We start from the raw sequence: 17,159 nt of genomic DNA on the forward strand, positions 1-17,159 counted from the left end.
TAACATTCCCATCAGCCTGATGTGGGTTATGTTTGTGATCTGATTATCAAAAACAGCATGCTAATGCACTAAACTAAAATAATGTACAAGATTACCATTATATCTGCTACACATTTTAGCATCCTCATTGTGAGCATGTTAGCATACTTATGTTAGCGTTAAGTTTAAAACATTGTGCCTACGCACAACCTCAAATAACTGCTAGGCAATTAGGCATGGCTGCATACTCTAATTTCACTCCTCTTCTTGTCTGTGTGACTGCTTTTTCTCCCACCCCGCAATTTGGCACAATTTGAGAAAACACATTATTTACTGTTGAGGTGTTTCCCTCTGTCAGAGGGGCTCAGATCCGGGGGACAAGGGGAGGGCAGAGGATCTCGGGCCGCATGTTGGTAGCACATATATGGGGGCGAATAGGTGAGTAACTCCCCTGCTGAAACGTGTCACTGCCCTGCTACATACATATGGCCCTCAACTAAACAGTCTGTGGCTGCCCCTATTATCTTGAAAAAAGCCATAGAAATTTGCATAATGTTGACAGCAGCACTAAAACAATTAGAATAATGCAGCATGGCTACTTTCATGCACTATAAAAAGCATGACTATTTACCTAATAACACATTATTAGGACCTAACAGCAGCATAATGATCTGAGGGAAGAATCATGGTAAGAGAGAAGAGTGAGGGAATTGGGGAGAGATGGGAGACACTGTGATATGATGTGCAGTAGAGAAAGAGAAGGGTGCAAATTGAGATAAAGTGGAGACCTTGTGCTCAGAGCCACAAAGAATTGGAAGCAGTCCTGAAACGGAAAAACAGAGAAAAAGGAGAAGGGAAGGAAGGAAGGGGGTGTCAGGACTTTTTGGGGGTTCTGGCCTGGGCAGACTTTGAGAAGGGAATTTTAATTGCGTCTGTTGGCTGGAGATAAATACCCAATCATCCAGACCCCCTGTGGGTGCCTAATCAGTGTGGTTCTAATGACCACAGCTGCAGACACTAGCCTACATGCTAATCTCTAATCACCAGACTTCTGATCTCTAGATGTTAACTTCTTGCGTTGCCAAAAAGGAGCAATATGAAGGAAAGAAAGCTGCATCTTTCAGTCTCCCTCATTAGAGAGTCATTCAGGGAAGAACATAAAATGAGCAAATAGATGGAAGTCTTTGATATAGTTCAGTCTTGCAAAGCTGAGTAGATTTGTTTTAGGAAGCTATTGATGATGAAGCTGAATATGTCTTTATAAAATGATACACATTTCTTCTATGAAATTAACTTTTTATTAACTTCTGAATTTTGCATTACTCTTGTTTCCAACTGCAACTTACCAACAAGTAGCTACAGAATGAACTGATTATTGCGATGCCCTAAAGCCATTTGCAGGACAGTGAAACAGACCAAACTGATTCTACATTGGTTGTATTAGGCTGTTGTTTTTATGGGTGGATGTCCACACCATGTGGTGCTGCTTGTGTGGCTGTAACCAAAGCCTTTCTTCACTGAGCCAAGCTAAGCCACATCTCTGCGGTGGCAGAGACAACAAGCTCTGACCCAACTCCACCCACTGTGCTGGCAACTGCAACATGTGGATGGATACGTTTAAAATTTATGCTTTATGGTTGAGGCTGAAATGAGAAAACTTGAAAAATACTGGGCGAGCCTGAAAGTAGGTTGTGAAAAAGTGATGGCTGTTTTATGGAGGAAATGTCTGAACTTTTGGAGTTCCCTCTATGTGGTGAATGTATAAATGATTTAGTTTAGGCAATTCTGTTATTTAAAGGCACACATCATTTTATTTGAGTATTAACACTGAGCTTGTGACAATTTAATCTGATTGTCGCAGATACATTTGTAACAATAACTGTACTTGAAATTAGGAAAGAATATGTAAGAATTACTTTTGCCAAACAGTGTAATATGTGTATATGTATATGTGTTCAACAAGTGAACAAACGTTATACACATACTTGTACTTGTTGGTACAATCTGTGACACAAATTGGGCCACAGATTTACATCATTGCTGGTAAAGTGGGAAGTTAAATTGGATATGATTTAGTATTTAGTTTGTGTCACATTTATGTAAAAATTTCACTTGATTCTTCAATGTTTTTGCCATCAAAATTGTTTTCAGACCGATAACATTTGGTATTTACATCCACCAGTTCAACCACACTCCTCTCCCCCAAAAAAACATGCCACCAGCACCACAACCACCACATCATTTAGACTGGGACCTAGCTGTCTCTAGGGCAACTGTGGAAGGTTTACGTCTCCTATGGCAACTGAGGAAGGGGGACGTCCTTTGCAATGCATCCAGCCAATCGTCCAGTCAGAAAGTCAGAAGAAAAACAACATGATTAGCCAGAACAGGTGAACTGTCCAGCCAGCCCATCCAATCCAGTCTGAGCACATCTAGTCGGCCGGCTGTGATTCGGTCAGGCGTCCGTATGCTAATAAAGTGCATTAGGCTAATTGAGCAGATTCCAGTCATTTGAAAATCAATCTGGGCGCAGATTGAAAAGCAAGTCATTTTGAGGGAGAGTGAGAGAGGAGAGAAGGAGAGGAAGAGTAGAAAGGAGAGAAAGAAAAACAGAGGCAGAATAAATGATGGCGGCAAATTTTACTGCAATTTAGTTTTAGAAGATTAAAAATATTGTTTTCATTCTGTAAATGCTATTGACCATTTCAGGACAGACAGATTTTTTTTTCTGTGGTGAAGAGCTTAATAGATGGAGAAATATTTGTTCTCCCATTCCTTTTTTCCATGAAGGCATCAGATAGCATGTGATTTGGGTTTCTGGTAAGAGCTTTAGTTACTCTGGTTGAAAATGCAGCAGGGACACTTTTTGAAGCTCAATGCCATTGTTCAGTGGTTCTGGAAATGTGGTTGGCGCACGCACACACACGCACGCACACACACACACACACACACACACACACACACATACACACACACACACACATTTTTATATACAGACTATCTTAAACCTCAGAGTGCTGGTCTTACTCGAGCATTCTCCTATTCGACTCACTCCTCCCTCCTTCTGCACTTTTGCAGTCACCTCGCCTTGATGCCAGTGACCTGTCGTAATGATAAAGATCCATCATCATTTCTCACATGCACGCTGTCACATTTCATCATCCTATCTCTGCATATGCATAGTGCTATCCCATCAGGGATGGATTTATGTGTTTCCATCCTCTTGTGGGAGCCGAGATTGTTTTTGCTTTTAAGTGAGGCCCCATTGATCTTTTATTACACCATTAAGTCAATATGCTCCACTCATAAACAGCTTGAGATTAAATGAGCCCCTTTGAAGGGTTTATGTGCATGTGCATGTCTGTGTGTCTGTGAACTCAGTGCCTGCCAGTGTACACTGAAAACGGTGGCTATTGGGAGCCGGATTTAGCCTGTAGCTGCAACTCCAGCCTTTACAACATGCCATGGCCAGTCAGAAGCCCTTTTTTTAGCAGTAAATTGTTGATATTCAAGGTGCTTCGTTCCACTACAACTTCCCCCTGCATACTACTTTATTTACAGTATTATAATCTACCTTAATTACTGGCATGCTACACGCATTTTTCAGCAGATTTCTGTGCATCAACAGTTGTTCACCTAACAATCAGTGACTGCAGATTCTATTTACATTCTTTCATGCTGTGAATAGTCAGTGGGTTGTCTTCAGTGTAAAAACAGGATATGTTTACAAAAGGAAATTGAATTGCTGAATCACTGAATTCCATTGCAGTAAGATCAATTACCAATTAAATATGATTAAAACAGTTGACTTGAAAACAGAAATTTAAAAATCATTTTCCTGTTTTAGTATATGTATTATTCTCTGTTGCCAGGTATGAAGATGTGCCTGCAATTGAGTCAATCACAGCTGTCAATCAATGCCCACATGCAGACGTTAAAGCTACTATTTGTCTTTATATGTTAGTAATTGAGCAATAATCTCCAAAATGACCAGCACACTTAGGGAACCTGAATTTACAGGTTGAGACCATAATGAGTTGTTGTAAAAAAAAATATTGACGTAGTATTTCATGAGAGAAGTTTATGCTATTTGAATGGGAACAGCTGCCGGTGATAATGCACTTTTAGGGACTTTAGTGCTGGCTTCAGTCTCAAGCTGGGATTGTTGAAGCTTGTTGCTGACTTGTAGCATTAAATATTGACACAGGAAGTGGTATAAAGGGAATTGTTTGACACTTTGGGAAATACGTTTATTTAAAAAAATAAAATAAAAAAAAAGTTACAATGGTGACAATGTGTGTGTGACAACCTGGATTTGTTTTGCCTAGCATGTGACCCTCAACAGTACCATGTATGTTGCATCACAGAACTTTTGGCTGGACTGCAACAGTGGGGCCAGCATCTAACATGACTGAGTGAGTGACTGAGTGATGAAGTCACACCACTGGTTGGCCTAACAAATTCCACATTTTTAAGCTTTTCATTAGAGATAGAACAGCTTTTATTTTCACAAGAAATCACAGGAAGTTCTCTCTCCCGTTAGTGCTAGCTTCACAGCGGAATGTTCAGGCACAATCATACGTGTAAAATAGTTGCATTGATGAGAGGGAACACGGGGGTTGACTGCTGGAAGTCAAAAACATTATATTTAAGTTTATGTTCTTTGATAAATTGCTTGTACCGACTCCCTTACTGCTAGATTTTGTTGCACTTACACGAGTTATAGCCCATTCGTTCACTGTGAATTCTCCAAAGAATTCTATGCTGTATTGACACATAGACTCAGTCGGACCCTGTACTAGGGAGCAGGCGGGGTAAAAAGGTCTGTTTATGTCCGGTCCAACAGATTTGGATATTTCCGGATCTGTATGTGTGAACACAAATGTGTAATGTCGTGATAACTTCAGGGTTGCAGTACATGTGTGAAAGGGTGAAAAGGGTGAAAGGTATCTGTGTTCACGGTTTAAAAAAAAAAAGTAAAAATAATAATAACATGCATTTACAAAGGCAAACTTTACACATGAAACAGATTGTATCTGGGTCATACACAAAGCATTAACAATTAATTTCATAGTAAAACTTCATAGTGAAAATCTTAACTCATCCCTTCTTACAACAACAGCATATACTCCTAAAATCTGGAACACCTTATCAGCTGAAAAGAAAGAGGTGACCTTTTAAAAGCCAAAACTATACAGACTGCCTTAAATTAACTTCCTCCCCAATAACTACCTCATCCTCTTGGCTCTTTCATATATTGTTTAGCTATATACTAGATTTTGACCTAGTCTTATAACTGTCTACTCTTTCTCTTGGTTAACCACATAGACTGGCAGAAACCAGAGACCAGCAACCACATTGGCCACTGATCTGTGAAAACGCCTCTTTGCTATACTGTTACACCCACTGGAATTTACTCTCAGTTACATGGCAAAGGGCTTTTTCTGCTTAAGTTTCACAATACAAAGACACACACATACACAAACTGAGCACACACACCCACAGCAAATGATTTCCGCATCTTCCCCATTGGTATTTAATGAGTCTGCAGTCGACGTTCTGATGATACTGGGAACTTGCGGGCTGTTGTTTTGTCTCCTTCTTCGCGTTGTTTAGCACAAAATGACTTTTCCACTGATTATATCATTATATTGCCATCAGAGCAAATTGGCTCACCACTGTCTGGAGCTGAATAACTTCCCTAGCAGCCATGTGTGAAGACAAACACACACACAGCACAAACAACCACACATGCTCACACCAACAGGTAAAACAAGGGGTGCTCAAACTGGAAGGAAAACATAACTCAGAGGTGTAATGGAACAAAACTTTAAAAAAAGGGCTTGTAAAACTTTAAATACTGCTGAGTGTTATGTATATAGTTTGATTTTAACAGCAGATGACACAAAATGGAAACCTCAATGTGCTTTTTTAGAGGGGAAAGACAAAAATAGTATTTACAGTATTATATTGTTAACATCTGTGCATGTCCTTATCCACAGTTAATTCCATATGCTATATTGTTTTGAGTGAATTGCGCTGTCTCACTTTCTCTCTCCCATTCTTTCGACAGTGTGTAACTGTGACCTGGCACGATCTGGCTTCTTCCAGAAGAAGGGCGAGTACATCTGTACAGCAGACTATCAGCGTCTGTACGGTACACGCTGTGACCGCTGCGACAGCTTCATCACAGGAGAGGTGGTCTCTGCTCTGGGACGCACTTACCACCCCAAGTGCTTTGTCTGCAGTGTCTGCAGGTACACATGCACACACACAAGCAACAACAGACTCCCAGTGTTACACATACAAGGTTACAGTACATATTAATGGACAACATGACAATATATTCAGTGAGATTCAGTGATGTCATTTTATTATACAGTTTATGTGGTAGGTATAATTTTATATCTTTGGCAATTACAGAGGTGCTAAAAATCAATGAGCAGGCTCAATGTAATAAAGTCATGTAATAAAGTAATTTGATTTGTTAGCTGTACCGCTTGCCACTGAGCAGCACAGTTAGCATCAAAATCTGTCAAATCTGAACACATTGATAGGACACACGTACAATACTAGATTCAGTGTGTGACTCACACTTTCTGAGGATATAATTATTTGTCTAAAAATCAGTCGAAGTAATTCAGTGATACATCCATGGTTAAATTGCAAATAAGAACTGCGAAAAGCTTATTCGGCAGTCTTTTTTGGATGGTGTGAATTTATCAAAATGTTAAAAAAAAAAGAGGCTAAAATCATGTAAAGTAAAATTTATAAAGACAACAAACACAACACTGATATATCCACTCTCCTTTTAGCTGTGTTTTGGTCTCCACCAACTCGTGTAGGTATCCGGTTTTTTAGCTGCTAAATGCTCCACTTTGTTCATGGAATAGTCTCTAACTTTTTTCTGTCTGTCATTTGGTGCTGGGCAGGTAGTGTGTGTTGGATTTATTAGATGAACATTGATGCCTGCTGTATTGGGAAATTCTGCTGATGAGAGCGGTGGGAGTCAACTAATAGTCGTTTGGATCACAAAAACAAAACAATTAGCTGAAAGACACTAAGTGCACCAAGGAGTTGGGAGGGACATCAGTCGGATGCTAATTCTCTGTATGTTTCTGACTACATTTCACATCACACTTTAATATAAATATATTGATTAGTGCAGTTTTAATATGCTGGATAAGCCAGTCTGATTATTTGTATCCCATTAACAGGGATCATTTTATTTTGTAGCAGTATGTAGCAGTATAAAAACACATATAATTGCCCACTCCAAATAGTACACATTTTCTATTCAACAGTCTCTGTATTATCCAGTAACTGTTTGCGCACTGTTCATTCTTTATCTGTTTCTGTTTTTACTGTGATGAAGCACAGACGTGATGATTCATTAGTAGAAATAGCCTGTTTCAGAATAAAAATAGAGAGAATGAGAACAAGACATGAATTGTGGAGCTAGAGAATAAAAAATGTATGACTGCTCTCTTTCTCTGCCATGAGTCACTGTTTTCTGCTTCATGACTGGGAACTCCTGCCTCAAATGGTGCTGCTTACCAAATACTGTGTTTAATTCAAATATATAAATGAAAAAATTGCACACACCTCAAGCTGCATCTTTTTAGAATATGAAATCCAAAGTTGAACAAGGTCTTTATAGTCTATTTAAAAGCTCATGATTCAGTATAAGATCAGTGGCTGGTTGTCAACATAATTGGAAAAGCTCAAGCAGTCTGTCGTTTTGCTTAGTCGAGACACGTCTCCAAAAGAGAGCTGACCTGGTGTTTCACGCTGTTAGATTTAGTGAAAGTAGGCCATCTCTCCTCTGACCTCCATCAGTGCTCATGTTAAGCTTCTCCTGAATGAACTAAGAGTCAGCATCCCTGTTGGCTCCTCTTTCTGTTTCAACATTTTCACTCTCCTCGTCGCTCTCTCTTTTCTCCTTCTCTTTCATGTTCCGCTCTTTAAAAAGGCCTTCCTCTGTGCTTGCTTTGCATATACATGTATAGTATGTGGAAACACCTGTCTCTCTGTTGCTCACTCCCTCCATCCCTCTCTGTTGTGGCATGTTATAGGTTGAGATAACAGCGATCTTTCTTTACCTTCCTTCCAGGGGAGTACTGTTGTACTTTTTCATTGTTGTGTAAGAGCTTGACATTGGCTTATAAACATGCGGTCGTGCCCATCAGCTGAGGGCAAAAAAACCCCCAAAACGAACTGACACCAACTGGCCACAGACAGTCAGTGGAGCAGTCCTAGCAGTGACAGGGATGTCAGTGTGTGTGTGTGTGTGTGTGTGTGTGTTTTTTTCAGCGTGTGTGGAGTCAACTGGAAGAGACAGCAAGAAGCCGAAGGGTGAATCTTTTCTTTCCTGCTCCGTCTGCCCCCTGTCACATTGCTCAGAGTCCTTTCTTGTACTTCTTTTTTTTTGTCATCCTCTCCCTTCCTATCTGTCTTCCGAACACCCCCTTCCACCTCATTATTACTGTCATCATCTTCCTGCTCTTAATCATCATCAGCGTCACATCATCTCCCTATATGTCTTCATCATCATGTCTCTTCCTCTTTGTCATCATTGCCTCAGCTCTAATGAAGGCAGATAGTGAGTTTCACTTTTCTGTGCTGATGGCGGTGATCAAAGTCAGAGGGCGTATATCTCTAAAGCCAGAAATAGCTGTACTTCTGCGGACAGTTTAAAAAAAGAAAAAAACCATGCATTAAATATGTAAACAGTAAATTTTTAAAGCGCTGAGAAAGGCTGACAAGGCAGTGTCTTGAGAGAAACATGCAGGTAAAGACAAGGTCAGACACACACACAGACTAACACACTCCTCTGCACCATCACAACACTTCCTGTGCTTAAGTTGGACCATAGACTATAATAGCTACGGTCAGGCCTGTCATGCGTGGAAGTAGACACAAACCTCGAAAACAGGCTTCACGTGTCTCCAGATTTCTATGTTTAGCTTTTTGCTCAGTATGGCTGAATCAAAATGAAAAGTTAAGGAACAGATGGTTAACCTTGGGAGCAACTGAACGCTGAAATGAAAATGAAGCCTAAATGAATAATACGCTTTATCAGTTTCAATTGACTTGCGTCCCCTCTAGTGTTTACTAGAGCCTTTGTTGAATAATTTGTGTGCCGAAATGTCTCGCCTTTCATCTCTGTTTTATGTGTGGATGTTGTCCTTCTTTGAATAATATAAAAGCACAAAGGAGAAAACATGGAATTCTATATGTGCCAGTTCCTTCTAAACACATGCAGTGACATTGGTAGAATACGACCACTCTGATTTTCACAACCTCTAAAGCTGCCTTAACACATGTGTGTGTCTGTGTATCTCTAAGAGCATACATGGATGTAGTGCACTCTTGTGTGCGGATTGCGAGCTCTGCTGCAGACTCTAGCCTCCCTCTGGGTCTTGGCTCCGGCTCCAGGCTTCGGCGGGGGAGTAAAAGGATTATTGCCGTCTATGTCTTTTAAACAGCCTTCCCTAAGCCTTTTAGCTCCCCATTCTTTTTCACATCCTCCCCAGTCATAAAGAAATCAATCCGTTCTTCGAAAAGGAGAGGAAAGAGAGTCAGAACAGTGTATCATGATATGGTCAATTTGATTTCATACAGTGGGAGCTGTTTTGCTGTCACGTACTCTGCCTGTCTATGCATGTGTTTACTTTCCTTAATCGTAGTGTGGCTTTCAAAAAAAGAAGAAAACAGTAGCACAAGCTGTGTGGGGAGCGAGCTACTATAGGCAAAGCAAACTGGGCGGACAGAAACAGAGGGAAAGAGGCAGTTAAGATCAGTATGCACTCCACACAGTCCTCCTAATAAGTTTTCATTCTCAGTGAGAGAGCAAGTTTCCCTTTCATAAGCCTGTGGCAGCATCACATTATCAGATCTTTAATCACAGAGTAGCCAGGTGCTGCTGCAACAGTCTGCGTCCTATTAACCCGTCATCTCAGCTGTTTGTAAATGTATTTTCAGATTCATAGAGGATGTCAGACTGTATTCATTGTGTGTCAGCAGGACTACGGCCTGTCTGTCACCCAATCTTATTTCTGCCAGCAACAATTTGTTATTTCAGTGTGCACACTTGGATGTAATGTCTACACGCAAAATGACTGCAGGCATTTTATCTCCAGTTATGTGCTGCTTTTCTAATTCTCTCTCAATTTTTTCTTTTCCCCCTCAGTAAACCCTTCCCCATTGGAGATAGAGTGACATTCAGTGGAAAGGACTGTGTGTGCCAGCAGTGCTCTCACACACTCGTCAAGTCAAATGAACCGATCAAGATCCACGGGCCCAGCCGTAAGTCCAGTATCCGCCTCGCTTTGTCCGTTCTGTTTAGGGCCACCAGGCACAACAGTGCGCTGATTCTAATGCGATGTGTCCATGAGGCCCATTTAGCTCATTTAACTAATCTAGTGTCTGTCAAATCAGTGGTCTGACCTGTCAGGCTGATCCGCCAGCTGAGAATTATGCAACACAAACAGACACATCAGTCAACACTAAACATACAGAGAATAGATGTTATGTATTCACTGCACATCTGTTCCATCATCTTAACCTCTTCTTATATATCTTGAGTATTCATACTTTAGCAAATGTACCTTTTACACATATAATGTACATCGTATAAATAAATAATGTGCCAAATATCTTTAGTGTTATTAGATAGGTATGTGTGGGAAGAGTGCACATCCCTCTCCTTCAAAAGAGCAATAGTGATTGATAGTGAATCATTTGTTAAGTGTGGCACACAGACAACAAGCTGCTGCTCACTGGCTGTGCAGTAATAACAGATGGTGGAGAGGCAGTGAATAATTGTCCTCCCCAGATTGCTCCATTCAGGAGAATAAAAACCAAACGACTCCCAAGGTACGTGTTCATCACTCTGCCTTATGAGGAGGCAGTCTATAAGACGGGACTCAGAGTGCAGACACAAAATGCAATGTGTAACTGATTTTTACAGCCTAGTCTTCTGCAATTTTGAAAATAAGCACAATGTTTTAGAATGCAAATGTATGCTCTGAGTGCACAAGTTGACACTTACAAATGGATTCTTTCAGGGGAATGGAACGTATTATCCATGGAAAGTTTGCTTATTTATGCTTCAGTGACAAACCTCCTGAGAAATTCTCGAACTTTAATACAAAATGTTGTTGCCAGTCCTAATCCTCACTTTCATTAAAGATGACATTAATGTCATCTCAAATTATTATATCTGAGTATTAATGTGTAAAAAAACAGTCTTACAAACTTGGGTCAGACTTTGTCATTATGGATAATATATTGCAATAATAATTTGCTGAATGTTGTAAATCTGCACTACGTGACTGTATACAAACACACACACACACACACACACACACACACACACGCACACACACACACACACACACACACAGGACAAAATGAGATAGCAACTGTCAATGAAAACCAAAATAATCAACACATTGTGGACTGGTTTCAAAATCACACCGAAAATCAAAGTAAAAAATTAAAATTACAGGCTGATCCAACTTGCATGAATTTCATGACTGCAACTCATAATGTGACTCAGTGGTGTGAATGGACCCCGCATGCCTGTATACACTCCTGACAACATCTGGGCATGCTCCTGATGAGTCGGCGCATGGTGTCCTGGGGGATCTCCACCCAGACCTAGATCAGGGATTCAGAGAGCTCCTGGATAGTCTGTGGCGGTACTTGGCGGCGTCGGATTAGATGTCTGCATGTCCCATAGGTGCTCAATTGGAATTAGGTCAGGGGAACATGAGGGCCAGTCAATGGCATCAATGCCTTCGATATCCATGAACTGCCTACACACTGCCACATGAGGCTGGGCATTGTCCTGCACCAGGAGGAACCCTAGGGCCCACTGCACCAGCGTAAGGACTCACAATTGCTCTAAGAATTTCATCCTGGTACCCAACAGCAGTCAGGGTACCGCTGGCAATGACATGTAGGTCTGTGCGACCCTCCAAGAATATGCCTCCCCAGCAGTGGCGGCTGGTGACAAAAATGTTTGGGGGGGCGCAGTTTGATGGTTGGTGGTCCTAGGGTTAGTGTCAAATAAGCCGTAGCAACACTTCATACCGCAGCAAAAAAATAAAAATAAGAAAGAAAAACCAATCTAAAAAAAAACACAACACACTATAATGTCCCCTGGTTTGTCCCAGTATGGTATCTCTGACCCACAGAGAGAGGAATAAAAAATTATAACCAGACATGATAAAATGCCCATTTCACTCACATCACCTAAAGTTACCAGCAGTTAAAGCAGAGTTACCAATAAGGTAATATGCTTAAAAAGAGACACCCCCTTTATTTCAGTTATTGTGTCTTCAGTCCTGATTTCACTGTAATCTGTTAGTTGTTGCAATACCTAAACATGACAATAGATGGCGCATTAAGCACTATACACTGCTGTGATTAAGCATAACTTATTTAACTTATTTTAATAATGAAATGTACCCCAAATCAACTGTAATAGTCAAAATGACTTCCATCATTTCTTATCCTGCATTTATGCATTTTAGTTTTTTACACTTCATACTTATGTCTTTTATAAAGTATTTTTTTTAACACTTTACAATATTAATAACAGCAATGCAGCTACTACCTGATCTTTTATATGTCATGTTGGAGCTGCTGGATGCAGCCACTGACTGAATCTATGTTCCTCTTCTGGAGCTTGGCATAGCAGAGGTCTACATGTGGCCAGATGTGGTGAAACAGCTGCAGAAAGAGCTCAGCAATGCTAAGTCTGCTAAAAACAACTGCTATTGTCTCGATGGTTGCAGCTTTCTGTTTGATTTTTTTCAGAGAGATGTTTTAGGTCTCGTTCCCCTGTCGTTGTCCACAACGTTTCGGTGCTGACACTTGGAAACAGCAAACAGATTAAGCAATAAAAGGAATAATTCACACCACATCCAGCTAGCCAGCTCCGTTTATCATAACATCAGCAGGAGAAACTCTCCATCACCTGCTGCTGCTTTATCCTCTTTCTCTCTTCTAGTGAAAGTTGTGTGAAATTATGGTTTTGTAGAGAAATTACAAAATAATCTTCTTTAATTTCCGCGGCTCCACTTTAACGTCATCTCCTGAATCTACCGTCAGCAGGAGTTTGGGTGACAGCAGCTGACGGGAGGGCGTGAATGACAGCCGGAACTGTCCAATCACAGTAGATTAAAAAACATGAAACAACAACAATTCGCTGCCAATAAAAGTGGGCGTGTCCGGGGCGCACTGAGCTGCGCCCCGTGGGAAACGTGACGCAGGCCAATGAGAGAGCAGCCTCAGGTCATGTGCTTGTCAAAAGTTTGAGGGCTTGCATTGACTCCCATTAGGCCGGCGCCCCGCATACAGGAAGTACATATAGAAATTAATAAAATACAATTTGGAATCGATTTATAATGAATGCTGCTGACAGGTGCTGAGAGACTAACAGGCGCATTTTACAAGCAAATACTTTTTATTTCATAATGATTTAGCATTATCTGATTAATTTATATTTAATATGTTTAAGTAGACTTTCTCTAGATTATTGGATGGGGCGGCGCCCCAGCGCCCCGCATTGACCAGCCGCCACTGCTCCCCAGACCATCCTGCCTCCCCCAAAAACCCTGATGATTTCATCTCAGTTTCAATATAAGGACTACAAATGTATAACAGAAAGCCTGCGTTAAGGACTGAGGGTATGGAGTGTGAGAAATGTGGGGCCAGGGAGGCAGTTGCATAATGTGAAATGTAGGATCCAGGGTTTTTGGGGTGTGACTCATAGGGGATAAAAGTCAGGATATCTCAGCCTCTCATGCTTCAGTTGTGACCATAAAGTCTAACTTTATGAAAGAGCAAAATGAATTGGTGGCATACCCTTTTAAAAAGAGAGAAGTGCATCAGCTGTTTGTAAATTACCATGTAACCGTTACCTAACATTTTTCATGCCACAAGCTCATTTGCATAATTCAGATGATCTGACAGCAATTTTATCCCGTTGCTAACATGGGAAGTGTATCATGACTCAGTAGAAAATAAAGTGTGCACAGTAACAGCAAGATCCTGGCTCTATGGACTCAGCACTATCACCACCAAATGACAGCTAAGATATATTTGGACTGCAGAAAAACAGACTCAGTACACTACAGCTCTTTTCTTTACAGTAAAAAACAGTTTATTTTGGCTGACAGGGCAGAGTGGAGTGGTCCCTTGTGACTGTATGTGTTTCTCTCAGGAGCTGTAGACTGGGTTAGAAAAGGTTAAGCTAATCCAAATGTCTTCCAAATGGAAATAAATGGAGCGCTGACCTTTTTTCAGCATTTTGACATTCTGCAGCCATGCTTCATTTGCCTCTGCACTGTCCTGCTTCTTTCTGGCGCCGTTAGCAGTGGTCAATAACACCTGCTGGGTGTCTTTCGGAGGGATATGAAACATACAATTGCTTGTATACTATTTCTGCTTGTGTGTGTGTGTGAGAGAGAGAGAAAGACATTCATACATATCTCATGTGAGAGGGATTTTATGCAGCTGTTTTAACCCTGGGGCTATTTCAGTGATATTTGCTCTGTGCCTGCTTTCAATCATGTATTAACAGTGCTTACAGTTAGGAGAACAAGGCTCACAGCTCAGCAATATTCAGCATTAGCACAGCTATTGACTAAGGAGGTGGCTGCGCCAAAGGGGTAGAACACTACATTCAGGAGCACAGTAGATGTTTAAAGCAACATATCCTCATATTTAAACAACTGTATAGGTCTATAAAATTCAGCCAACGAAAAACAACCTATAGTCATGCTTATGCTTATCTAGTGGCTTTAGATGACTACTAAATCTGTATTTAACATAAGTTGTTGCCGTAGTTGTGACCTGTCAATCGTAAAGAAGCTATACCCTAAAGCTTACCCTGCTTTATCATCTATTTTACTCTAAAGAGAACCATAATAGAACCATGAAATGAACATCATGCTGTATTGAAGAAGACCTGAAACTAGCAATTGAGACCATAAACTCATTAAGAAAGTATTTACTTGAGGTAATAAATCAAGTGAGAAAGAGGGTCATTTTCTCATAGACTACAATACAATCGGACTTCTTTTTGGAGCCTGTGGAGTCGCCCCCTGCTGGCCATGAGAAAGAATGTAGTTTTAAGGCATTTTCATGTTGGTTTAACTTTTCAAACCCAGAATTAACTATCTAGCGATCTCATGAAGTCGCCTTATATTGACATTATCTGAACTGTGTCATTATTATTATGCCTGTTACTGTAGCTTGCCTAAATGTTAATTATAGATTGTTTCTGCTGGCGTGAATTATAGACCTATATTGTAATTTTTTCTTGTGATGATAGGCTGGTTTAAACATGTACAATTTCACCTTGGCTCACTTTGTGCTCTTTCCCTCCATTTCCATATTTCTTCTTTTTTCTCTCTCAACCTCCCTCTCCTTCTCTTTTCCCCATTCTTCTCTTTTTATCTGGCTCTTTCTCTGTCTGGTGCACATTTTTTTCTCCAGACTGTGCTGGATGTCGAGCTGAGATCAAGCAGGGTCAATCTCTCCTGGCGTTGGAGAAACAGTGGCACGTCAGCTGCTTCAGATGTCGAACCTGCAACATGGTCCTCACCGGAGAGTATATCAGCAAGTGAGTGTGAAAAAGAGAATAAAAAAACATTTGAAACCATTCAATTCTCATGTCTCACTCAGAAAAGACACGCAAACTGAAAACATGTCCTGCTGTGTTTGTTGTTGATGAAACAAACCGCACTTTTTCCATATCCAGTTTCTCTTTAGATTGGCTAAACTGTGCATTTGATACACTACAGTAGCTTCTTTTATATTTTCTGTATTGCAGGGATGGAGTGCCATACTGTGAGGCAGATTACCACGCTCAGTACGGGGTGAAATGTGAGACCTGCAGCAGATACATCAGTGGAAGGGTTCTGGAGGTGAGAATAGGACAGCATTGAATAAGAATCAGAATGTGTTGCAGTATGCACCGTATAAAGAACGTGTCTTGGTCTTTGCTCCCACAAATTCATCATAGAAGAATCAAAAAGAAGAGTAAGGTAATAGTAATATTAAAATTGAATAATAATAGTTTGGAAATCGGATATAAAACTATACAAATATTGACTGATCAAAGGACTGAAATAAATGAAGGTGACAAGTGCAAAAATTATATGTGACACGTGACAATGAGACAATGCTAACAAAAGTTTCTCTGCACTGAGTTTTGCAGCAATACAGACATTCTCAGATGGGAGTTGACTGTGATAACTGAGTGTAATCAGTGTTATCAGAGCTGAGCAGTTGCATTTTATCCTCGTCTCCGTTTTAGCCCCTCTGTGCTGAGGGAGTGAGCGACTTAAGATTGGGAGGTGATAAAAAAACAAAAACAAAACAAATTCAGCTGCAGTGTCTTAGCCGACTGGTCAAACATTGGTGCGTGTCCACTTTTCCACTGTTTTCTTCAAGAAGCACAGTTTAGCAGAGTATAGGCCCACCTGCACAAAAAGCTAGATTGAATTATAACAACCTGTAAGAGGTCAAGAGGAAAAGGGAGTTATAAAAAGATCAGTGTGAAGAGTGAAGGGGAGAGATGGAAGGAGGAGAAAACCGAAGCAATTTAAAAAAGAGATGAATGAAGGAGTCAGCAGTGGAGAGAGGAGTAGAGGGGGAAGGAGCTGAGGCGGATGGAGGAAGATGGATTTAAGAAGAAGTGAAGGGAAAATAATGAGGGAAGTATAGGGCTGAAAATAATGGAAGTGATAAAGTTCAGATGCTAATTAAATGTTTTGGACTGTCTCCCAAGGGTGTCTTTTGTCTTTTGGGACCTGAGGAAAGGGAGTGGACGTAGTAAAATTTTGTCAGACACACACGACATGCACACGCACACACACACACACACTCAGGGCCTTGTTGTCCCTGTGCTCATTTGCTTGTCAGAATGGTTGGTGTAAAGTGCTTTGTTCCTGACTGTCAGTCTCTCTGGGCTATTTATAGACATGGGGACATGTCAGCCTTTATCTTCAAGTCTCCCCCCCACTCCCCTCTCTCTCTCTCTCTCTCTCTCTCTCTCTCTCTCTCTCTCTCTCTCTCTCTCTCTCTCTCTCTCTCTCTCTCTCTCTCTCTCTCTCTCTCTCTCTCTCTCTCTCTTACTCTGTCGCTCTCTGAACGTGTGT

The 17,159-nt window shown here is 40.8% G+C and overlaps 1 protein-coding gene across 1 annotated transcript in view; it reads left to right on the forward strand.

Annotated features, from left to right (window-relative positions):
• The window catches only part of ablim3 (actin binding LIM protein family, member 3), a 40,638-nt gene that overhangs the window by 9,926 nt on the left and 13,553 nt on the right, over positions 1-17,159 (forward strand). The window contains exons 3-6 of the mRNA XM_062425290.1: positions 6,053-6,236; positions 10,172-10,287; positions 15,493-15,619; positions 15,830-15,923. Coding sequence (XP_062281274.1) covers positions 6,053-6,236; positions 10,172-10,287; positions 15,493-15,619; positions 15,830-15,923 — 521 coding nt within the window. The remainder of the gene's footprint in view (positions 1-6,052; positions 6,237-10,171; positions 10,288-15,492; positions 15,620-15,829; positions 15,924-17,159) is intronic.

The sequence above is a fragment of the Scomber scombrus genome, chromosome 9, assembly GCF_963691925.1.
Source record: "Scomber scombrus chromosome 9, fScoSco1.1, whole genome shotgun sequence".
Classification (NCBI taxonomy): domain Eukaryota; kingdom Metazoa; phylum Chordata; class Actinopteri; order Scombriformes; family Scombridae; genus Scomber; species Scomber scombrus.